Source organism: Typopeltis vanoorti, chromosome 22 (genome assembly GCF_054136105.1).
Source record: "Typopeltis vanoorti isolate ZY-2024b chromosome 22, IOZ_Tvanoo_1.0, whole genome shotgun sequence".
Classification (NCBI taxonomy): Eukaryota; Metazoa; Arthropoda; class Arachnida; order Uropygi; family Thelyphonidae; genus Typopeltis; species Typopeltis vanoorti.
In genome coordinates, this window is record NC_143570.1 from 11,817,202 (window position 1) to 11,844,066 (window position 26,865).

The 26,865-nt window shown below is 33.9% G+C and overlaps 1 protein-coding gene across 1 annotated transcript in view; it reads left to right on the plus strand.

The window, feature by feature from the left end:
• Positions 1-23,892, plus strand: part of LOC150094159 (sodium/glucose cotransporter 4-like) — a 63,647-nt gene extending 39,755 nt beyond the window's left edge. The window contains exons 10-15 of the mRNA XM_090411989.1: positions 457-564; positions 8,316-8,466; positions 12,639-12,807; positions 13,004-13,225; positions 14,769-15,036; positions 20,200-23,892. Of these exons, the coding sequence (XP_090268115.1) occupies positions 457-564; positions 8,316-8,466; positions 12,639-12,807; positions 13,004-13,225; positions 14,769-15,036; positions 20,200-20,414 (1,133 nt within the window). The 3' untranslated portion in view covers positions 20,415-23,892. The remainder of the gene's footprint in view (positions 1-456; positions 565-8,315; positions 8,467-12,638; positions 12,808-13,003; positions 13,226-14,768; positions 15,037-20,199) is intronic.
• The last annotated feature ends 2,973 nt before the right edge of the window (positions 23,893-26,865 follow it).

Genomic DNA, 26,865 nt, shown 5'->3' on the forward strand with positions numbered 1-26,865 from the left:
GTGGAGAACCTTTCTTCTTAGTGGACTCAACCCGTTACCAATCGGATGAGATATGATGAACTCGAAAGAAAGATCATCGAATCCAGAGAAATTTCACTAGATTTATCACATATTAACAACAGCCTTAGTTTCAATCTCTGACGCGCACACATTGCCACTGTTCAGTATTGGCGCACTCGTGGCAGCTCATGCACATAGTCAACTTTAATTGGAACTGAAGCCCGCATTCCTGTTTTTAAATGTACTATTGTCTTTTATACTAGATCTGTTGATGTAACTTTATCATGTCCATCATTTTTTTGTATAATTCTTTGCCTGTGATACCTGAAGAAGTTGAATCATTCAACGAAACTAGTTGTATCTTAATATTAAATCTTGTTGTTTTTTCATTCTCGGTATATAGTCATTTAAACTAATTTTATATATATATATATTTTTTTTTTCCCTCAATTACAGATGTCATTGCTTGTTCTGATCCTGAAATGTGTAAAAAGGCATGTGGGAGCACAAATGGCTGTACGAACGTTGCCTATCCCAAACTAGTTCTCAATCTAATGCCGGCTGGTAAGTAGAAATTTCTCCACTTGCAAGTTAGCATCGAGGGTATCGATACAAATCCTAATCTAGCGAAGAAAGTTAAAAATCTAATAGAACGAATTTATTATATTAAATATTCCTATATTAAAAATATAATTTAAACTTATGTATCATGTTACACACACACACACACACACACACACACACACACACACACACACACACACATATAATTCACATTTAATTAAAGAGGGAGCATTTCCTTCTCCCCTGTGAATCCTCATGTTATTGCTCTGTTTTTTCTTTAGAATTATTATTATTTTGGTTACAATTCTTGTCATAATTAAGTACTGTAGTGTATTATAACAATTCACAAACTTTTATTCTTTCCATATTGGATGACATCAAAGAAAGAAATCTCGAGAAGTTAGGATTGTAGATCAGGACAAAGATAGATCTCTGGAAGTCAGTGCACTTCTTGAAAATGTGCTTACTTGGTCTTATGAATGCCTAGGCACAGTAGTACTAACTATCTACGATTATGCAATTAAGAAAGAGCGAATACGTTCGGACACTCCAATGAACGCCTTTTAGAAGTAACCAGATAACGGACTTCCTTCTCCAAGGAAGTCCTAAAATATTGTAGTCAAGGACATCGTTCTCTACTGTCCTTGACCAACATTCGTAGTTGAGACACTTAGTGAGTTGATTATTAACTGGTATTAAGATATTGTTAGGTTGCTACACTTTTTTAGAATTATATACCCGAGAGTTTCGCACATTTTTAAAATCAATTTGAAATATGGCTCATAACCAGTGGCCCGGCCAAACAGAATTAGTGTGCACGCATCTGGCTTTCCAGATGCGTGGACATCAGGGCACTACAAAAATATATTTAAAAATCGCGAATAACAAGTTTCCTTATAGTTTTAAGTATTTAATATATTGATTTCGAAGAAATTATTCCACATAAAATCGTAAAATAAGATGCATTCTTTTGAGAGGGACATATTATTAGTATTTCAGATCAGTCACTCGTGATATTAATAATACCCGTTACGACATCAAACAGCTACTTTTTTCTGCGATAGATGGCGCCATTGAATGTTCTGTTATTCGATGTTTTAACAGTAATTTTAAGATAAAAAGGAAATCTGTACACTGATAAGTACTGACTGCTGCCATTATTGGAATGGCATTAGTATCCTAGAAACCTGTTTGTCGAGAAACTTTCCTTGAAGAAAACTGACGGTGGTTGTGTCACGTCATTCACAGAACAAGGTCATGTTATTGTAGACTGATATTGATATGAGATATAAAATTGCTCCTTGGAAGCATCATGGTGATTTAAGTCTGACGTAATTGTATTATCGTATTTTTTTACACGATACTCTCAAATTCAGAGGGGCGTTTTCAGAAGTTTCTCCTTTTTGAATAAGCATATTCGATGAAGACACTACAGCAGATCAATAGGAAATAGTACACCCATTTCATGTATTTAAACCGCTTTTCATATTTTTCTGTCATAACCACACTTCGTCTGGAAATATATCTCTTATGCGTTTAGTGTTTTATTAAATGAGCACTTTTGTTTGACGCAAACTAGTGTCGAGAGAGCTAAATTCAACACCTAACCCGAACCCTAATGGCATTGTCTAAAGCAGTAAAAGAATCGAACTGTAAAGTTTTCAATTCTGTTTTTACTGAACGAGTACGAACCGTTTGAAAGGTCTGTATTCATTCAGCTAAGTGGATGTACTTACTAAGCACTATTATCAGAAATGGCGCACTTAACTGTAATATAGGCAGCATGACACTGAACGATGTGCCCTTCCTGGTCGTTTATTCGGTAACCAAGCTACTGTTGACAATTAAAAAAAAAAAAAAAAAAAAAAAAAAAAAGGCACTTAAAGTTAAACTGAATCTGCTGAATGTGGAGGTCGATGATAGAGAGAGGAAAAACATTTACTGTATAATTAGAATTGCAATGAAAATCGTCTGGGATAAATGAAAAATCATTTATAACCATTTAAAAATTGAATGTTTTTGAGTATTACGTGCTCGTATTGAGCACGGCCTCATTGTGAATAATTTTTATATTATAAAATGGGAATTTCTTTTTGAAAATGTATGTAACGTTTGCATAAAATTAATATAAATTCGTTCTCTCTCTTTTAATATGTGTGTGTGTGTGTGTGTGTGTGTGTGTGTGTGTGTGTGTGTGTGAATATGAATTCATTTTGTAGCAAATTAACCAAATTTGTATCTGACTAACATAAGATCATATTAATAACATGTTGCTACTTATTTACATAAGTACATACTTTTATAAAAAATAATACTAGAGCAATAATAATTTAGATGAGTTCATTCCATCACTGCTATGCTAGATGTAAAAGGCATGTCTGATGAAATAATTCTTACAGTTAGTGAATCAGATGTATCGGGTAGTCAGGTGGTCCTTTAGTTTTCCTTGCCTCTCTGAAACGTCATGAGGATTATAGCAAAAGCATTTCTTTTTCTAAGAAAGGAATACATTTATAGTTACATCGACACAGTGACTGTCGGCTCTTGGTTAGTGTTTCTGCAACAATTTTACCTTGAAGCTGTTTTTCCTTATCCTCATTCGGAGCCCACAAATTCCAGTCTGCATACTGCTCAAGGACAGTAACTAAATCATTTAAAATCCATTATTTTCATTTCATTGTTTTGGTCTGCACAAGCCTTAAGAATAATTAATCCTCTTATTGCAGTATAAGTACGAGGATAAAATTGTGCATTTCTTGTGAGTTGCACATCAACGTCTTTGGCAGAGGCAGATTTTTTCCTTCCAATGAAATAGAAAAACTGGCCTCAGCAAAATTCTAACTAATCACCAGACTTCTGCTGCTTTCCCCCACATTACTTCTATACGTCTGTTAACTGTTAATGGCGAGATATTTTGACATAATCCTCTGTCCGCTATATATCTTAGCTTTTCAAATTTTTTTGAACAATATCTTGAGAATTTCACTTTCTGATGATTGATTGCAATGAAGATTTCGCCATCTGGTTGGTTAGTTTGAAAACTCTTATTTTACTATCAAAGATTGGCAAGCAAGCTAAGTTATCACTTTTGCTTCTGTCACCCGCTTTCTCACCATTACAACTGCCCATCCTCCACATATCGAAAATTCGTTGGTATACGATACTGATCCCGTTTCTCTTAAGTTATCTTGACAGCTTCGTTAAAATTCTATCCCATCCAACAAAGAGTAATCAGACAGATTAATAACTCTCTCTTACTAGTTAACTCCGCTGCCATCTATGTCTGTTGACACCTTCTAGAAATACCTCCATGGAATTGTTCTTCGAACTGGCATCTATAAATTAGACTATTTCCCTAATTTGCTATTCGCAAATGAGGGAAATGGTTCGTACTACAGATTTATCGCATTAACACTTCACATTCATCTTTCTTTTGTGCCCAATACAGCAGGATTCATAGTATTTACAAGAAAGTACATTCTCCCGTCTGAAATGCCTGTTCACATCCCCTGTAACCTGATTTTCGACTATCTCCATAGTATTATTGTACTACAGACTAAACTTCCCTTGAGTGATATTTTTATTTTATTTAATTGCGTCTGACAAACCTAAATCCAGCTTATATTTAACCTTACCTTCATCTGTGAAGGATAGCAATTTTCTACTTATTAATCTGTTAATCATAAGTTGGAGAAAAGGATATTTCTGAATGTCTTTGGGTAGTAGATCAAGGTTATCTTTTATGTGAGACTATCATTAGGCTTGAATTTCTAAGACTTCTGTGGTTATGCTGAGATTCTCGAGTTCCATTACATGGACCACAATTAATTCTGAGAATAACTGTTCTTAGTTCTACAAGGTTGTCGACTTTTTCGTGTACTTTTGTATTTTGTACTTAAGTCAGATGACGAAACATTGATTGTGTACAAGCTAACTGTAAGGGATTTGGTTTTTTATGTTTTAAAACATCGCATTTAAGGTCTGCTTACGTGAGATTTTTGATGACGAGACGATGTAGGTAATGCCATGGGCTTTTTGTGAACCTCATAGGTTGTTGTCGTCGTCGTGTGGGGTTTTCCCCCCCCCCCCATTTTAAGTATGTACTTTTGACTGTAGATCCGCGTGTTCACAGGGACGAAAAACCCGAGTTTCCGGGGAGAAAAAACCCTACCTCCGTATAAGACAGACTAACTCACCTTTAGTCGAAAGAGACCACATAAAGGTTCCTCACGTCATAGACAGGAATCGAATCCAGGTCTTTCCGACCAAAGGTTTCGTCTATTCCGACTGAGCTACGGAGGCTCTGCACTTAATAAGTATGCATAGCATTTCTGAAGCGAATTGTTTCTTGCATTTTCTGACAAAAGTCATAATCCGAGTAAGGCATTTTGTTTTTTGCCTCTGTACAAGATGACCCTCGTTAGTTGAATTGATAGGCTAGTCCAGGTTTTCTCATCTTTCCAACCTCTTTAATATGCTCTGACATACGGATATCTCCGGACTGTTCCGTTTTTCCTACATACTTATGAAGCGTGTGCTATGAAGGTCATCCTGTGCTTTGTCAGAAAACAGAAATGTTTCTCACGTATTAAATTATCTAGCACGTTTTGTCAGATAACTCAAGGAACGCTACGCATATACCTACTCAGTGAATTAAAAATTTGAAAAGTTAACAAAAAAATTAACAAAAACAGCGTCTTATATAAAGTCTGATCATTATTCATCAAAAATTTCACGCCAAGACCTTGGATATAATGCACATTACGTTTTTTAACTTAATAATTCCTGCTAAGTACATATGCCATCGCGAGTCCATGATTAAACTAATTCAGTTGTTTATTCCATTGCAGTTAATTTATATACAGTAAATGTCTGTTGTCGACTGACATATTTTTACAAACTCTCCCGAAGAAGTGTACAAAAAGATATACGACTAGTCGAGAATTGTACAACTAATATTTCTTTTTTCAGTCCACATGTACCTGAACCCAAGAATACCATCCTTCTTATTGAACACTTGAAGTGCCATGAAAAACTTCAATCTTTTAATATCTTTAGAACAGGATTTCCGAATCACCTAAGCCTTGACTCACTCACAGTACTAATGTACTATAAGATTACAGCCTTTCGTGGGTAGGATTTAAAAGTGGGGTGGGACGATTGGTATTGTGGAAAATGCGGATATGTTTATCCGATTTCAACAATATATAATGTTATACATATTATTTTACTGTAAAGTCTTCAGAAATAATGGGGATAAGTAAACATTTCATTTCTAATATTTATTATCAAATTTTTCAATCTGGTATTTAGTACAAAATTGTTTAAGAAAATCTGCTTTTGTTTGTCTGCTCCTTCTTGACCCATGAGGAACAAGGTCGATCAAAGGTCTTGTTTAGAATGAATCACAGAAATGCAGTATTTCTTTGAGAGCAGATAACGTAAACATACGCAAACCAAGAGTAAAGTCATTGGCAAAGGTATAGAACTTCTATTCCATTTTCGAGAATTTAGATCAAACTAGAAGTGCATGAAAGTTAATAAACTGAACATGACCAATAAAGAAATGTGTCGTGTTCTAACATTTGCAAGATGTTTATTCAATAATCAATATTTATCTGAACTTGCTTCTTTTAGCTTGATGTTTCTATTTCCTTCAGAGGTTCATATCGCATCTCATAATACTTTCTCACTTTTGTGCTTCTTTCTTAATTTTTAACAATGATAGTTTTTAGTTTTTCTTCTTGATGGTCACAGCACCCTAGAATTTAATGCTTTGTTTCTTTAAGTTGTATGCTCGGAAAGAAAAACCGATCCACTTAGTTCACTCATTCATCATCTGCAATTGTTTAAAGATGGATATTCAATCTCCCCGATCCTCTCTAGACACATTCAGAAAAAGAATCTTGGACGATTTGTTCTTTTTCTCGTTCAGTCTCTGCATTTCGTTTGGCGCAAGTCCCTGGTCTTGGACTCCGATGACTGCATTTGACAGGACATTTTCTGATAATGTGCTTGATCCGTGTATATCATACACACAGTTTTACTCTTAGGTACATTAGTCACATGTTGCCTAATTTCACCTTTATTACGCAATTTTAGTCCGATTTTCACTAAATTGCAATAATGTAGTTTTTTAACCCAACCTGTGAATAATCTGAATCCATCAGTGCAATGCAATACTTTTTCATATTTCTTCGATTTTATAATGCGGAATTTAATTTGTCTTGTGCTTACTGTTCTGCTAATCTCTATTCAATAAATTTAGAAGGTTATGCTCCTTTACTATTGCTACTGATATTCTGATAGCTACTGAATGCTTCATACCAGTCGCTCCTACTACTTTAGATGTTGGAGCGGAGTGCTCTCTTTCTTTTCTGGCATTCTATCACATGTCAAGTACTTATTGTTAAAACTCTCTTTCGATTAAATCAGTTTCATAATATAGCCATGCGTATAACTACCAACCCCTTGAGTTGGTCTATATTATGGAACATAATATAGACCAACTCAAGTTGGTCTATATTACAGTTTCTTTGCACATGCTATATAAAATACGGATTATTCAGAAAAAATTCAGAATCTTCATCTCATTATACTGGCTTCCCTGATGCTATGTCAGTAGGCAAGTATTCTCTTCTCCTTGAAGTGTCTACATGACCTCTTAATCTACTTATGTAATCCATAGTATACTAAAGAAAGCACATGGCTATACAGCAGTGACAATTCTTCATTAGAAGCTAGAGAATTTCTCAATGTTATCTTCCCTCTGCCTACTGTATATTGCTTGTGACATAGCTCCGAAATTTCAGTGTGATTCACTGGTGTACACTGTAGGAGGATGCCTGTCTTTCTGTTGGAATTGTTTCAACGTAAATTAAGCCTTGGATGAATTTCACTTTAAATAGTTGAATTGTAAAGAGAGTAACCAGTTTTTTTTGTTTGTTTTTTTACTGCAGACGTAAGATGACACTCATGTCTACAGAAGAAGAAAAAAAATCACATACATAGAATGTGATCCCAAAGTATAAAAATGTGAAAAATCAAATGGAGATAAACTTTTGGAGCACTCGGTGATGGCAGATAAGAGTCTTGTGCAAATGATATTGCAGATACCCTTTGTAGAATACTCGATGGTGCGGGCACAAATTCTCCTGTATTTTCCAATAGACGCTAGAGAGGAGATGTAAGCCAGTTCACATTTCCATTTCGAATTAGATCTCGTCAGCTAAGATTAGAGGGTCACCACTGGTGACCCTGGCTGGTGACTCACCAGCCATTTGACTGGAATAATGACAGCCAGTCAAACGAACAGCTTTATTTCCCACGAAGATCGACATCTGAGGAGCTTTATTGGGGAAATGAATTTTCAACACTTTCTTTGGAATAATAGCATCCAATCTGCATGATTTCTTCAGTCATTTAATAAAATATTCTCTTCCCATATCGATCACCCATTATCTTGAGGTAAAAACCATGCACACAATAGGACTATGAGTAAGGATCTGCTTATTTTTCGAATTTAATTTAATACTTGCATTGTCAAGAAAACTTGATAAAGGTCTATTTTTTAAAGAAAGGCCTTTGTCCTGAAAAATATCGTATAACTATTCACCTTTCTATTTGTAGGGCCAATAATTATTTTCAGCCATTAGTTTAATAAAAATAAATGACGTTTTCAAATTTCATTCATTTACACATCACGTTTAGTAATCAAGAATTTTTAGTGAATTTTTCTTAACATTCTTCAGGTGCGCGAGGCCTTATGCTATCTGTGATGCTCGCCGCTCTCATGAGTTCTTTAACATCCATCTTCAATAGCAGTTCAACCATTTTCACCATGGATATATGGACTCGAATCAGGAAGAATGCCTCTGAAATGGAATTGTTAATTGTTGGCAGGTAAAAAAAATTAATTTCAAATAGTTCATTATGTTAACCTAACTTATGTTCTTGAAGAACAGCATCCCAATTCATAGTGTATGCCGTTCAAAATAAATAAAATAAAAATTTTGAGCATAAAAATACACAATTTATTAAGGACAAATTAATATACCATTAATTAATATTAATATTTTCTGTTGTCAAAATTTTTAGTGAAGACACCGTTCGTGTTCTACCTTAAATAAGATTTAAAAATCTTCATCTTTGAAATACTTTCTCAGTTAACAGATGTGTTGAGTGTTAGTATTTATGACACTAAAAAATAGACTGTACTTTATGACACAGTGGCAGATTTTGGAATTTTGGAAGTATCAGATTCACTTCAAAATGATCGTTTCTAATAATTAATTAAAAAAAAAAAACACAAAATACACATACATTAAGCTTTCCTGAATAAAGTAAATGCATTTATTTTGTTTTCTTCATTTTTCACAATGAATATCCTGTCTCATTTAGACAGGATATTCAAGTAATTACCAGCTTTGGTTAAAGGTTAAAAACCTATGTGTTACGAAGCGAAGATTTTTATTTTTCGCTTTTTGTTTCCTAAAATTTATTTGTTCAACTTTTATACACTTCTTTCAAAAAAAGAAAACGCCCTCCATGTGCCAACTCAAGTCTAGCAAGTGGTTACTCGGAAGCTATGAAAATAGGTTTTGACCATCCTTCATCCTATATGAAGCTGGAAAGAATTTCATAAATATTTATAGCGTGGTTTGAATTCCATTCTGGCTTCGATGTTTAGGAAATTAAAGGAAACCCGAAAGCAGGTCTCCATCTGGAGCAATCTGGGAAAAAATTAAATAAATCATAAAAATAAATGCATAGTATGAATGACGAAAAAAATTAAGAAAATAACTTAAATTGTAATATCCTGTTTTTCCCAGACCGTGTGCTAATATATCCTTGAAAGTGGGTTTTATCGGCTACTATTATTCTCATTTCGTAATGAAATCTGAAACAATGACTTAAGAATGTTGTGCCAAGAGAAAATTTGCTTTTTGCATGACGCAAAAAAAGTACGATTAGCGATACTTCCAATATTTACTTTGTGTGTGTGTGTTGGGGGGGGGTTGATTAGCCAATTGATAAGGATGGATAGACAGAGAATGAGAGGTAGTAAAAAAAAAAGAGGGAGGAGGGAAGCGAGGTTGATAATGCACAAGAAAAGTATGTGTAAGAAGTGGACGATAAGAAGTTATAAGCAACTAGAGCAGAGCGATTCCGTATTGTGTTTAACATACTGTGGAAGCTACTTCCTCAAGTCATTCCTTAAATTCAAGTGAAACTATTTCAGTTAACTGCGTGAAGCAAAAGTTATTCTAAGAGGATATACAGCAGAGAAACGTAAATCCTATGACTGTTTTAATGTTTAGAAACGAGGACAATCAGGAAGGAAATTGTTGCTCTAGGCAATCATCACAAAATGATTCATGACAACTTTGCAACCGAAAGCTTATTAGAAAGTTTCTCCGAATATTACGTCACTGCTTCCTTTCTTCAATTCGCGAAGTAAGCAATGTGAAGAATCATATTGTAGACTTAAGAACCTGTTTCGTTAATATTTAATAACTAATTTCTTAAATAATGAGAAATTATTGGGAAAGAAATGTGAATGGGCTTCTTATGTTATTGATAAGAGTTATTTTTGCTATTGGAAAGAACGAAGGAGTTTTTTTGAGAGAGAGGAAGTGAAAGGAATGATGAGTTTACATCTTACCATGAGGAATTGGCCCACAAAAATGAATCAAGCTAGGAGATTAACGAGAGATTTGTGAAGTGTTAATTATCGATAAGTGTGAAGATAGGAGAGAGAGAGAGAGAGAAAATAACTTGGCTCATAATACATTTTGTCTGTTATCAGGAAAATGTTAAGCACTGTCAGCTTTCATCAGGGACAAATCCACAGCTGGGTAATGACCAAGCCTTTTGGTCGGAGACCTTGGCTCTCGAATCATGAAGTAAATTGGCTCGAAAAAACTTTTATACAAATTTTTTAAGTGAAGGTTAGTTAGCCGACCTCATTACGAACTGACGATGCTTTTCTTCTTATAAACTCGTTTTTTGTCCCCCCCCCCCATTCTGCAAAACAGGTTGTTTATGAAAAGAACAACGTGCACTGGCTTTCATTGCTTTGTCAATAACTCCAAACAACCCGATCCTTCATATCAACTAACGTTATAACATCTGGCGTGTGTGTGTGTGTGTGTGTGTGTGTGTGTAATGAAGGCTTTGTGTGTGTGTGTGTGTGTGTGTGTGTACAACACCCAGCAGTTCATTCACACATGAAAATCTTATACGAAGAACAAACATTTTATCAGAATCAAGCACTAAATGATTAATTTCCAACTAGAAGTCGCAAGGAAACAATTTCTTCCTTACTTAGTAATGTGATTGTGCATTTTAAATTCCCTTCCGAAGGAACCTGAGCAACTCTGATTAAATATAACGGGATTTTATTAACAGGATATGAGTAATCGAGATAGTGCGTTACCGCAATAAATGAATCCTAAAGACTAAACGTTGATAGTAAAAAGCTATTTTTAATTGTTATTTCATAAATCAAAATATGCTTAAAGTACGCTTTCACTTTTAATCTTAAAGGTTCATTTCTTAAAACGAGATTTATAAATAAATTGAAGGCTTTTTATGTGTGTGTGTGTGTGTGTGTGTGTGTGTGTGTACACACACACACACACACACACACACACACACACACATAAAAAGCCTTCAATTTATTTATAAATCTCGTTTTAAGAAATGAACCTTTAAGATTAAAAGTGAAAGCGTACTTTAAGCATATTTTGATTTATGAAATAACAATTAAAAATAGCTTTTTACTATCAACGTTTAGTCTTTAGGATTCATTTATTGCGGTAACGCACTATCTCGATTACTCATATCCTGTTAATAAAATCCCGTTATATTTAATCAGAGTTGCTCAGGTTCCTTCGGAAGGGAATTTAAAATGCACAATCACATTACTAAGTAAGGAAGAAATTGTTTCCTTGCGACTTCTAGTTGGAAATTAATCATTTAGTGCTTGATTCTGATAAAATGTTTGTTCTTCGTATAAGATTTTCATGTGTGAATGAACTGCTGGGTGTTGTATACTTTAATAATAGGAAAAAGACTTCTGTGATTTAATCTGGTTTAAAAAAAAAAAAAAACTATCCAAAACAGTGATTTCCAGTTGTTCTTCTGGTGCTTTGGTAAGCAATATCTCGAAGCCTTCTCTCTTTTTTTGTGCTTTTGAAGAAAAAAAAAGTTAAAATCATTAAAAAAATAATAAATTACAGACACCAAAAGTGAATAAGAAAACATTGTGTCCTGGGACAGTCCGTACCAACTAACCCTATACGTCAGTGTAATTTTGCTATTACACTACGTATTCATTTCAGTCATCTCAAATGTAAACAAGTTCCTCTTTTCTCAACCCACTATTCATGCACAGTACTAATGTACTATAAGTTGATCAACCAATCTCTTGTGTATGGGCACAACATAAAAAAAAAAAAAAAAAAGAAGAAGAAAAAAAGCCACATGTCAGTTAGCGATACATTTTCCAAAGTTTACACACATCTTAATAGGGAGTACATTATGAAATACAAAATTTGGAAAACCGCACGTATTTATTAATTGGTTTAAAACTTATGCCAGCATTTGTGTACAGTTTCATTAATAAATTCAAAATGAACGTTACAAATGCTATTTTGATCATTTTGCCTTTCATTGTACTGTGTGTTAAAATTTCGTTAACCCCACTCATTTCAGTCATTGCCATTGTCTCAATCTGTAGGAACAAGGATAGATTGATACACTGCGAGAAAAAGTCATGGTTCGATTATAGATGAGAAATTCGTGTTCCGATATATGAATTGGCAAGCGTTTGGTACATAATACAAGATGCGTATTATAAAGTTTCGTTTTAGTGTTGGTTTTCTGATGCTTTTTCTCAGATCTTAGCGTATTTAAGACCAACTTTTCGTCGGAATTTCCAACAATTTTCGTTAATATTTTCTTAATAATATAAATAAATAATTTAAAATCGAAATAATCGCAACATTTCCATCCTTTTATAAAGTACGCGATCTCCATATGCTTTATTTATTTTTTTATTATTATTTTAGAGTGTTTGTGCTCATCTTGGTGGTCATCGCTATCATCTGGATTCCTATTATCGAAGCATCTCAGGGAAGTCAATTGTTCCACTATATTCAAAGTGTTACAAGCTATCTGTCACCTCCTGTGTGCGCTGTTTATGTCCTGGCTATCTTCTGGAAGAAAACTAATGAACAAGTATGCAATTCAATGCTCATAACGTTTTCCTTAACTAATATGATAATTCTAGTTTTATCGCCATCAACCCATCTAACGAATAATATATATTATTTCTGATAAATAAATTTAGAAATATTTTATTTCATTTATATTAACCCGCTTGTTTACAATATTTAGCATCGATTAAAAAAAAAGCACGTTCTGTTCATTTTAGGGCGCCTTTTGGGGATTAATGATTGGTTTAGTTGTTGGAATAATCCGTTTCGCCTTAGATTTCTCCTACTCTGCTCCACCATGTGCCTCTAAGGTAATTGATGAAAGGCCAGCAATTGTAGCGAAAATCCATTACTTACATTTTGGTTGCATCTTGTTTGTCATCTCCTGCATTGTCACAGTAGTCATTACTCTCGTGACCCAACCAACTGATAAAAAAGCTGTAAGTAATTTTTAATTATCGATAACCATTGAAAGTAATTAACACTCTAAGATATCTCATTATTCTAGTTTTAGCAGTTAATTTTTAGTATTTAGCTTTGAGTGGTGATAAACATCTTTGTAGAAAGTTTTTTTACCTTGGGTATATATGTTAAAGATACCAAGCAATTTTATAACTAGGTTTTAATCCTTTTTTTCTTTTTTTATTTCTTTTTTTTTTTTTTTTGCGTTCTAAGCGTTTTACCACATTTTCTTAAATTCGGCAAATGTGGTGAAATTTTTGTGTTTCCAAAATTTATATATTATGTTCAATTTTATATACAAAATAAATAAGATTGTGATCCAAGAGTTGACTCCCGTAGTAGAGATAAGTAAAAAGTGAATCAACAGCGCAGGTTTCAGCGAAACGCTGACGATTGGCATTTTACGTGACATGGTTCGTTTCCTATAGTAATCGTATACTAACGATTCCTATAAAAACTAAAGAATGAAAGAAAAGACGTGACTAACAGAATGATATGACAGGGCACTAAATAACAAAGAAGAGATGGCATATTGCCAACCACTGATAGTCACAAGCACAAAAGAAAGAGGGGAAAAATTCATCCTTTCAAGTGTGTATTGCGAAAACCTTTTCCAGTGATTTATGTTTTAACAGCAAATGTTTCCGAGTCTTTAATTTTTACTATCAGAATTTCCTTTTCAACTTCTCCCTCCTCCAGGACGCGAATTATTTATTTAGAAGTAATTCTGATATACGTTTTTTATCCTTGTGCTCTTGCTGCGGTTATTAAAAAATCAAATGTGGTTAATCTTTTCTACATTTAAAATGAATCATATAAATGTATAATTCCTTGATCCTTATGGAAGTCAAGACGCTAATATCAGGGAAGAAGTATTATCTTAACTGAGATTATTGTTGATTGACTTCCAGCTTAAAGGGGGGTGGGGATATTATTTGATTCTGATGTGCTTTCAATTTCTATTGTAAAAATTTTTCTATTGTGACTTGAAATACTGAGATTGAAATGGCACCCTGTTAATCCTTTATACCAAATCATTTTCCAAATATTCTTTTGCATTTTGCACCGTCAGGCTAAGTTTGAATCAGCTTAATTATTAAAACAATAATAAAAAAAATCTGTTACATTATCAGTCCTTGCTTCTCAGTGGTTTCAGAAAACAAATCAGCTCTACAATTTTCGTCTGCGCCTTTTTCAGGCTGAATGAACGCTCCTCAATCATTCAATTCAATTTCGAAGTTAAATTTTGCTGTCCAAGTAGTTTAGCCTTCCTTCCCTGAAATAGTGTTAGGAGATTAACTGTCAATAGTTCTAAGTAGCCGTTTCATATTAAAATATCAAACAGCTACTTCAAAGCATTGTATTAAATACGCCCATATATTTGAATAAAGTGAAAGAGCAGCGAGTTCCTAGAAATATATCGATTCTGTGATCCCATTGCCTCCGAACTTTATGGATAAATAAATAATTTTGAAATACGTCAGCATGTGTGTTCAAGTTATTGTTTGTTTCTTTGTACAGCTTAACCGTCTAACCTTCTGGACGCGACACAAAACCGACGATCTGAAGTCTGCCACCAGCAATGATGTCGCCCTTCAAAATATTTCAGATGGAAATATTAACGCAGGATTTCAGACAGAAGAAAATGGAAATGCTTCCACCATATCGTTCAAAGATGGAAATGCCAGCATATCGTTTCAAACAGATGATGAAAAGGCAATAAGTGTCGAATCCTTGCCCAATGGAAAAGAAGCGTACGTTGCGGTTGCCCCCGAAGGACCTCATCCTGGTAAGTCCCACACTTATACGTCCATTGATAGTGGATGATAAATAAAGATGTCGTTTATTTAAAAAGTGTTTGAGATTTCGCAGTTGTTTTTCAAGGAAATCCTGACCATGCTCATTTATAAGGTTGTGAAAAAGCTGCGAGCAACAGCCGAATGGTTAAGCAGTAAATTAAATAATGCAGTAGTTTAAAGTAAAAGTAGCAGCACTTGAAATAAATGTATATGAAATTATATTTAATTTTAATATTTCATGGGATTTAATTAAATATCGGAGTTGATTTATAATTCTTCAATTGAAAATATGTAAAACAAGAGTTGCTGCAAAACATTGATAAAAAACAAGGGTTTTTCGTTAAAAGCTTTTGCTTCTTTTATATTTTTTTCGCGTTAAGAAGGAAGTGTTCGTAATGAAAGAGGAAAGTTACGATACTTAAATCTAATATAATTGACATTTAGGAAAAGTGAAAACTGCGTATGAGTTGTTTATTCCAGTTGAGCCTTACCTTGAATATATCGAATTTTTCCTTGATATGAATAATTTCCTATAAGATTGTTTTGGACAAGAGTGTTCCTTCACGCATTTCTGTTCTCTAGTTAATTGTCACAATTATTAAGTTGGCCAGTTTATTTGGGTATACACAAGCTTCAGTATATTCAGATATTTATATTTAATATCAATTTTACCGATGGAATGTGAAGATCTGGTGTGAAAAAATGGAACAGTTGGCATCACCAGATTAGTAACTGTACTCTTGATTTGCCTCTATCCCCCAGCGTTCTGTGCATTGTGCCCTCGTGTACTCAACTCAACTCAACTCAACTCAACATTGTTCATCAGAGTAACGTCTATGGTTTCCCCACCCTTTCTCATAAGTGTGATCATTCACCAACAAAATGATTATTCGCTGGTTAAAGGAGACTCAAATTATTATACTGTTTTTATTTTGTCGTACGTCTATAAGCATTAGCTGATGTTGACTATTAAAAACATTCCTGTTCCTAATTTTAAGATTTTGTTGTAAGAGTCCTTTTCAAGGGTCCTTGAATATGATTTGTAGATAAGGCACGTTCACCAGCCCTGATTTGTCATGACAGAGGAAGTGAATATGATTCATATGCTCCTCCTTATTCGTCATGACAAATCAAGTCGAGCCGATCTAGCTTGGCATTACCGACTGTAGAAATCAAATGGGGCCAAATTCTCAATTCATTTAAGTTGGCGACTATTCAAGCAGTCTTGTGAAAAAATCTGATGATAGTTTCCCTATTTTAGGTGATATGAGTTGCATCGCTATAGTGAGATCACCGCCTTTCTTGTTGAAAGTGTGAAGACACGAATTCTACGCGTGTGTCCTCCGTGTTCCAGCGTGGACTTTTGATTTGTCTGATTGGTATCATTGTACCCAGCGAGATCATTGCAACTCCTATTTTTTTATAAGTATAGTAATTCCTCGAATAATGCGGTGATAGACGACTAGTAATGCAATAATATTGTCGATTCTGAATAGACCTAACTCTTTCTTTAGCTACATCGATTAGATTGCAACCTCGTACCTTGTTCGGTTTGTTTCCAATTCCAATGTTCTGCTCTAGCGATGCGTAGTACTCAGTGGCAAAATATTAGTTAAGTTTTTAAGAACTAGTGCGATTTTCGTCCTGTTCATGAATCATTGTAAAATTTTATGCACAACGTTAAAATTAAATACTGCGGTTGTCAGTCATTCAAAACCAGTGGCGCACCCAGAGGGGGGGGGGGAACATGGGGCCCTGTCCTCCAAAAAAAAACACTAGAAAATTTTCCAAAAATCTTTTCCTAATTAAAATTCATTTTTTTTATTTATGTTGTGTCGTGTCTTCTATTTTTCTACGACTTATGAATTAGCGACCATTGCAGATGCTCAGTCATAGGTCGTATGCGATGCGTAGTGTGTATTCTCAAATCGTGTACTCAACTCGCCCCCTCCTCCAAGAATAAATCCCGAGTGCGCTACTGTTCAAAACCAACATAACTAATTTTCAACTGTAGCCTTTGCTGCCTACATATTAGTGTACTTTATTTACACATGCATGCATCCGTTGATACGGAATCGGATACGTTGTTTGAGAATTCCATCTATTAACATCCAAAATTGGGTTTAGCTGTCCCATATGTGAAAGTGGGAAGGTTTTCCTGGAAACTCTGTCAGCAAAACAGACGAACCTAGCAGAAGAACGACACACGCACTTAACAAACACATGCCTCATAGCCTTTAGTTGCTTCTCTGTTATGCGATACTTCATTTATCCACTCCTAAATTTAGTGTATCGCTGCATTATTCCATTCATTTTGTCCATAGTTATACGTTTGGCATGGTTTTACGTTGTTTTACGATCTTTGACTAAACCGTACACTTTATGCTAAAAGCTGTTTATTTTTATGATTAGTTTTAATATTTCTTATTTTCATTCTGAACTCTTTCCAATGTCCCCTGTCCGTCATTATTTATATTTCCTTAAGATTGATTTCTAATTGTTCCTTAGACCACTGAGTTCATTTTTTTCTTTCTCTTTTTGTAATCTAGCCTAGATATTTTTTTCTCCGAGCACTTCTGTGCTATAGAGAAAGTAGTACATGCATTACCTAATATAGCCCAGTTTCTGGAGTAGAATAAGTGAAAAATAAGTTATGGGATCTCCGTGTCGCGCGTATGCCCCAAATAACTGAAACACTTGGTCGGTCTTGTCTCGTCTACGAATATAAGTGTCACCAGAGCAAACTCAACGCCGTATTTCATTTTCTCGCGCAATTACAGAACCGAAGTGGGAATCGCAAACATCTGAAGTAGGAAGGAGCAAATGGGGAAAGTGGATTATTCATGAAACACACGAATCTGCTAAAATTAACTATTGATTTCTTAATTTTTCCCATCTCTTCTATACTATTAAATATTTATTCAAAATGAGTTTTTAAAATATATGAATCCTCCTTCTTCCTTTTTGGCACCAACAAATATCAATGGATTCTTTAAATGGTTTGAAGTACCAACATCGTATATCAACGTGAGTTCGTTTTTTAATCAGTACAAATACATGACAAATTGTAAGCGGATAAAAATAAGTAAATATTGTGTTAAGCGTTTTTTTTTTAATTAAAATTACAAAAGGTTTCAATATCATCTGACATATAGGTTGGAAAATGAACATCCGTTAAGCTCTTATAATAGTTGCTCTTGGATACATTACTGACGCATCGTAATAATACCAGCGTTGTTCTCTCTATCGTTGATTAATCATTTCCAAGTTATTTGAAGCAGGAAAATTTCCGATGCACTGCAACCCTATCGTTAAACTTTTGTGTATCCACTAACACTTTCATATGGGCCATAGACGCAATAATGTAAAAGCTCGAGTAAACTAACGGGCTGGGATAGTGGCAATTCAAATAATAACAAACGTGGAGGGGGGTTGTGGATGTAGTGGCTCTCCATCGTGGAAATGCATAGCTTGTTTTTGTCACTGCAATAGATTGTATTCCCTCAACTGATTATGCAAAAAAAATAAGATATTTAGTTTTTTTCTCCACTGAGACGACTGTAGACTGTTAGTTTATCACACGTACATCTAAACCAGCGTAGGAAATTCGTTTTATCTATTGCAAGAGGATTTTTACCAGTTCATAAATGTCAATCATTCACTCCATTCCGAGTAAATGTCACTTCACCGGTAAATGAAACGTAGCACTCACGATTTGAGGCTACAAAAGATCGTTTGCAGCTCAAATTGTATTTTATTTATTTATTTTATCTTTTTTCAAATAGTACGGATGTGCATGTTTTTTGTTTAGCATCCACCTAAGAAGAGAGCTTATTCCTCATCGGTCTCTGATCGAACTCATGTTGACAGTTTTTTTTCCCCTCCTGGAAGCAACATTGTGTGTTTCGTAAATGTAGTTTCTATCTGGCGATATAATATTTTATATTTCCTCCGTGGAAAGGCATAATGTTTAAAGTGTGATGATGATGGGAACTCTAGTTTGTTCACCTGCTCAAAGGACTAAAATCTTATGAAATAAACATTTATTTGTCAGGAATGACTACAAAAATAAACAAAATAATTTAAATTCATTTCCTAGGAAATGTGTTTTTACATTATGGAAAATACCAAGAATAACGATCAGAACTTTCCCCGCCTTTGCAACGAGTTGCCCGTGTTTGTACTACGTTCTAGGACTACTTGCATTTAGCTCACGCTAGTATTCGCCGATACTTTTATAGTTTTTAATACTATATTCGGCATGAAACTCTCTGATTCCAATCTTTGAGTTTCTTATTCGGTTTTAAAACAATGTGGGATCTAATATCCCCTTAATTTAATTAAACAAAATAAATTTCAATTAAATTGAATAAAAAATAGGTATTATTTCTGGGAAAATTCCCATGTTACTCCTCTAAGTAAATATTATTTTTATAGCTATTTAGCCTATTTTAGTTTAGGAGTGCCCCTTTTTTATAATTTCATTGGCTTTTTACTCAAAAATTTTGGGCCTTACTAATATTTTATATAGACAGATATATGAAGAATATATAGGAGGAAAAATTCGGACATACCTTTGTAGGATATTCTGGCTGTCTTCTTACTCAGCGGCATCCGACGTGTGGCGGTATACATTCATCTGCTGTTGAAGGAAGTATGATTGAAAGGATGGGAGTGGGAGAAGAGAGATGTGGGAGAATTATTGGTGAGGCAAGGGGTATGTGAACTTTTTGAAAAACCTGTTTTTTTTTTATATTATAAAAGGTGGGCAGAGAATACTTGGGGGGGGGGGATGAAAATAGAATTTTTTGGGGGAAGGTGAAGGATATGATGGGATAAGATCAGGGGTGGGAAGCCAATGACATTATAAAAAAGTCGCACTCCTAAACAAAAATAGACTAAATAGCCATAAAAATAAAATAAATAAAATGTTCACTTCTCTAATAAACTCCGCTGTCTTTACGGATACCTCTTTCAAGTGGCTATCGTTTTCTCACATGTAAGAAGTCTCCTCGAAAACTATCTATAAGAACCCCCATAAAACACTGTTTTTTGTGTATGTAAAAACTTTTGTCCTGGCATTTATGGTTACATAATTTTCCTGATGATTGCGTATTATAATGATATATGATGTCATGTAATTAATATTTCAGGTGTTTCCAATCGTCCACTGTGGAAGAAAGCTCTGTTTTTCGTCTGTGGAATCAGCAGCGATTTAGAAACCAAGAAAAACGAACCAACCGCAGCTATAACTGCAGAAGAGGCTTCCGAATTTATCTCAGAAAAGCCAATCTGGCGGAGAGTGTGTAATCTAAATGCCATCCTGCTACTAGTAATTGGCTCATTTGTATGGGGATTTTATGCTTAACCTTTCATTGTCATATAATAAAAAAAAATGCACCTGAACAGTAGCAATACGCATACTGATCCTACCACCGAGAAAGTCTTGTGTAGGTCCAAACAGTAGTTGTAACTCGAGCTCCATCTCAGTGAGTTTCAATTCGTCAAAGCGAATGTGCTATTCTCTCATCACTGTTTCACAATTCATAAATGCATTATTTTTTATTCCATCATTCCCTGCTTCGTTTTTGTTTTTAAATTGCGTTTAAAAGGTTCTGTTATTTTAAGTAAATAATGACAAACAAAAATGTGAACTTCATCTACGTTTGATCTTTTCATTAATGTGAAATCATGAATTTTGATTTGCAATTGCTACAGACCCTCTTAAACTCGATTTGTTTCATGATTCCTTTATAACATTCCTGTAATTATAAAGAACATTACATTGTTTCACGTTGATGTATATTTTTCTAAGCATATCAAATATTTATTCAGAAAACGTTTTTAATATGAACATTCATAAAACTTTGTTACCTAGTTTATTTAATAAATGCTATATATTTTTGTAAATTTTGCTCATGTTTTAAAATTCAATTTGTATTTTTGAAAAGTGTTTCTAGAATCTGCTCTTTGCAAGAGATTTTTCTTACGTTGGTCAAAGGTTTCGTGATGTGCCACTTCATATTGTTTAATGAACCTTAGAGACCAAGTGGAGTGAAGACAACGTCTTAAGAAAATTGTTTTTAATTCCCATGGAATGGATATTATAAACTCTTAACAAATTAAGCTGACTCTAAGCAAAGATTTTTAGTTTTATAAGCCTTTTTTGTGATTATAGATGTTTTTTCTCCTGGTGAGGAAGATTGCGGAAGCAAAATTTATAACCAGAAGTCGAGCGTGACGTTTATAGTAATCTTTTCGTTAATTGCATATCCTTTTAACGTAATTTCATGATGCAAAATATTTTGTATTTATTTTTATGCGTTTTTCGTTTGATGTTTGTTTTATTATTTCAAAAAGGAATTTTTATTTATTTTTTAAACGTATTTTTTTTCCCTAGCTGTCATTCTAACGTGTTTAAAATTCCAAGCCCATCAAGATCTTGGATGTCACAACAAGGCAATAAAGATAATCTACTGTTTATACTTTTTTTTTGCCTCTGTTTTTATCTCGGAACAGAGCTTATTAATGTTGGTTTCTTTCCAATGCCCTTTATTCCTGTCAAACTTTACATCCCACTCCGTTGATATACGTTTATATTCATAATGTGGATTGTCCTAGTTCTTACAATCCTCTTTTGTTTAACATTTCCAAAGTGACTATCACAGACATAGTGGTTCCATACTATCTCTAATATCCCATTCGAAATAAAACGTTCATTAGGAAATTAGTTCCGATGTAAGTTTTATACAAGCTTGCAGGGCATCGGAAAATGGGAACTCCATTAATCCCATCATCTTCTGAAGAACTACACATAACTTAGTTTATTTATCCATAGTGCGATCTTAATCCATTCTTTTGTTTGCCTACTATTATCTTCCATTACTGTTTCGTCCAAATTTAGACCTGTAGCTATTGATTCTACCAGCTTGCTTTGGCCACTGAATGGCAAAGACATCAATCTCGCTTTTCCTCAATTCGCATTTCAACGCAGTGGCGAAAGTTCTCTAGTCATTTTGTGTTCAACGGTGTACGTTTTTAACTGTGATTAATGTTTAAATAGCTGAATCGAATCATACTGGATGAATATGGTAGAACGTCGATTATCCAAGCTAATGGGGACCTAGGTTAATCATACAGTTTGGATAATCAAATATATGAGAATTCGAAACAAAGTGTAATTAGGCCTACAATTAAATTATTGTACGCAAAGTTATTACTACTGTATTTTGAAATATGAAGTATTAGAAATAATTGATTTAGGAAAAGGTTTGTAAATAATTGCCAAACCGTTTTGAAGAAACAATGTATATTAGGTTTATTTCGAACTTACCTAATTGTTTTTACTTGGCTTCATCTATAAATTACACTTTGTTTACATGATAAATAGAGATAAACAAAAGTAATTGCATGTTTCATCGTAACAATCAGCGCACTAAAAGTAGATGGTGTATTTTGGGGGGGGGGGGGGATAATGTTCGGATAATGGACATTCTGCTCTCTCACTGGCGGATGGTGCATCGCTAAGAAATGTAGCTCAATTTGGGCTGAGTGTATGCAAAAGCCTGTCCTCGTCTGGAAACCAACTGATACTGCATCGCTAAAATGCTTCAAAACTTCCAAATATAAAATGTTAATGGGTTGACTGCTTCATGTATCATAACAGAGTTCATGATCGAAGAAAATGATCAGCACTACTTTTTACTGTCTTTGGTCATTGGAATTACTTATTTGGTTTCATTAGGATTTTATACGTTCACAGACAGATTTTTCTACTGATTTTCTTTTTTTTTTTTAATTAAAAGTCGTAAGCGTTTCCAAGTTTCAGGCAACAAATGCGATACATATTATCAATACAGTAGCTTTCAAATCATCAACTGTTGAAACAGTATTATGAGACCTATCTGCATACGTCAGTGGCGCACCCAGGGGGGGGGGGGGCTAAGGGGTCCTGGCATACCCCAAAGAAAAAGAAAAAAATTAGAAAAATTTCCAAAAATCTTTTCCTAATTAAAATCCTTTTTTTTTTTTATTCATGTTGTCTCGTGTCTTCTATTTCTATACTACTTATGAATTAGCGATCATTGCAGATGCCTAGTCATAGGTCGTATGCGATGCATAGTGTGTATTCTCAAATCGTCTACTGCACTCGGTCCCCCTCCAAGATTAAATCCTGAGTGCGCAACTGGCACACGTTACTAACCAGTTTGAAGACGGTCTCAAGAGTTGCTGAGCAAACCTCATAGGAATGTGGAATTTTCATACCTTCTATGTAGTCTGCTAATTCAAATGAAGGGCAAAAATCCTAAATATTGACTAATTTCGTTTTATCTTATATTTGTTTGTTGGCATAATTACAAGTTGCTGACGACAAATGCTTCCTCCTTAGCCAAATTGGGAAGAAATCTTGTCTTGTTTCTCATTTCCACTGAAACTGGCACAAAATGCATACAATACTTTTGTGTTTAAATCATCCTATGTAGGTGTTTCGCTCGTATTAACTAGAATCAGCGATGCTAGTCACTGCTCAGTTATCCCTAGGCCAGTAATCTGTCTCAGACTGTTAGATGTAATCTCTGTTTATAATACAGAGGATTTTTTTTAAAATAAAAACTTCTAACTCATTTTTCCCTTTGAGAAATTCTTTTAGTGTAATACAATGCTGCAGATCAATGAACAGAAATTGGATTTATTAAATTACTGTTTACTCCATGTATCGAGAAAATTAAAGTAACAACACATTTGATAAATTAATATACTAAATAAGACTGAATATATCACTGCAAAAAAGGTAATTATTATGCAGTGTGATGTTGAAATTCGACAAGAGACTTCTGGTTACATCATTTGCAAAGAGTATATATATATATATATATATATATATATATATATATATATATATATATATAAAAGGAAGTGAAGATTGTAAATCACAAACAAATTTTATTTGAAAATAAATAAACATTATTTTTGTATAAAATGTAAATATGAAATAAAATACATATTTTAATCAATTTATTGACTATTAATAGTCAAAGATCAGCTGTAGTGTTTTTTTTCAAACACTTAATTCTAAGTTCTAAGATATCGGGATAATATACTTTATATACAATTCTTAAAATTCCACTCATCAATTAATTTCTAATCCAGCCTGTGCTTTTATTAAAATAATAATAATGATTAAGAATGTGTATCAGTATTAAAATTTCATGGTTTGCTTTTATACCAGCGTATCAAAATTCAGCATTTTTCTTCCATTAAGCAAGGAATGTTAAGTCGCGGCTGTGACTAAGTTATGTTAATATCTAATAAGTTATGTTAACTATATCCCGAATATAGTCGAGTACATATCTGAAGATTTTACATACTGCAAGGACATCATTTCATAGATGATGCACTTGCGGTATGGTCCCAGTTTACACAACCATGTAACACAGTAAATAAAGACTTGACAACCGAGACATTAATTACTTCCTGTAGCCTTGGTGAAGGTGGTTACTTTTGTATTTTTTTTTCTTACAAGCAGTTTTTGCGATTCTTGTTATAACAAAGAACTGCGAAAGTCAAAGCTAATAAAGTGTCATGTATACTGTCTTCTACGAACAGAAGAGGTAAAGTCATCAGAATGCTGATGTCTTTGTAAAACCGTAATGAGCATCAAGTCGGAAATATGTAAAATGAAAATAAAATATGGGAGTATTATGTGACATGTTAAAACATAATTATTTTTTAAAAAAATTAGCAGTTCGCGATAAATAGGGAAAAAAAATCGACAGTTGAATGAATATTGCGTAAAAAATTGTTGGGAGAGGAAATACAATATATAAAACTCTCATCCGTCATAGTTGCTAATATAACACCTATTAGCTACGATAATCATCATTCGTTTTGAAATGTTATTTTGCAGTCAAGGGAGAAAAATGGAATTAGCATGCAAAAGATATAGGAATTAAAAATTACCAAACTAACAAATTCTCTCTCATAGTTATTCGTGCAGCAAATGATAATTATACCGTTGACATACATGCAATTCACATCAGTATTCAAAATGGCAGCACTTACATTTATATTTAATATCAAGAACTAGATAAGTATCGATGTTTGTAGATATCTTGCGTCTACTTAAGAGAAGTTGTAATGATTGGGACCGACTCTAGCGAGAGGCAAAAGTATACGAAGTCTCCCGAGAGGGAAATTTTTCTAAACGGCAGATTTTTTTATACCTATTTAATGGATAATGAAAATCCCTGAATATAATAAACTTCCCTCTTTTGAAGGTTAATATCATCCTTTTATGAGAAAAACCGGAGTTTTTGGAAGGAAAAAAATGAACTAATCTTCATAAGAGATCGCATAAATTATCAGTGGTTGAAACGCCTATACAAATGTTCCTCGCTTTTATGAGTTCCAATCCTAGATGAGATTGGAATCTGATAGTAGGTATCTTCAGAACTATGAAGGTTCCGTTAGTTCTGTTTAGAGATCACGTATAGAACACATCTAACGTATGAAAAGTTTGTTTTCCAAAAGTGTTTAAGAGTCTATAAATCGTTAATCATTGTTACCTCCTCCTCCCTAACATTCATGCAAAGTTGGATCCTTTTCTGCTGTTTGCTTGATTTTGGATGATCGCTTTAATCCCACTACCAATGTGGTTGAGCTAGATAATCCATAAAGTCTATTAAAGAGACAATGAAAAACTTTTCAGCCCTTCAGGTAGCTGAGCTATGATCTCACGCTGGAAAATAAGTCGTCTACCATCTAAAAACATTCACAATCAATCATGCAACTGTAAGATTCGAAAATATAAGTTTCAATTTTCAGATGAGTATGTATTTTGGGTTTGGGCGTCTGGCTTCCCAAGAGGATTGACAAACTCGATATATATTTGTAGTATCAGGTCAGCGAAGTTTTTTTTATCCATAATAAATATGCATTTTTTTTTTTTTTATATTCTGCATAGAATAGATATTTATAATCTCGTACGTTTTGGGTGTATTTTTCTCACGCACTTAGAACATTCGCTTTGTTCGTTCCACGTATTATTACGAAACTAGTGCTGGGCAGATTTTTATTAAAATTGTATATTACAAATTCTCCCAAAAATATGTCGAGCTATTTCAATCAGCAGTCACACAAAGTGGTAAATTGTGTCAAAATTATTGTAATGAATCTGTTAGAAAATTTATTAAAAAATTGTATGGCCCAACTAAAATCAAAATTGATTTCTGTTGGACCATACGTAATAGTAAAGACTTGAGTTTAATAAAAACGCTTTAACTTTTGATACACACTTCAGATTTTTACAAAAATAATATAAATTTTTCACCGACATGATATTAATAATATATTAAATATTTAATGTTATTTAATATATATAATTTTAATTATATAAATAATACAATATCCACCCAGCAGTGGCGTAGCTAAAGCTTTCGTCGCCAGGCGCTTTTCCTGAGTTTGCCGCCCCTCTCAATACACACCAAAAATACTACAAAAAGTCAAAACGACGTACAGGGAAATAAATTAAAACTTTGTTTATTTTAGTTGTAAGTATAGTTGTTAAAAACTAATTATTAAGTAATAAAATTACTAAGTTAACATAAATAAAAGAATCGTCGAAAAATAAAATTGTGTCACCCAGGAAGAGCCCTTCCCCCCAATAGCTACGCTACTGCCACCTAGGTGATCAAATCTGAGCACTGTAGTCAAGATCCGTAACAAAGCCTTATAAAGAGAGAAAGATAATGACTTCTTTGTCTCTACGACGTGTTTTTAAGCATCCAAGTGATCCACTGTGCTGATTTGCCAGTTATTGC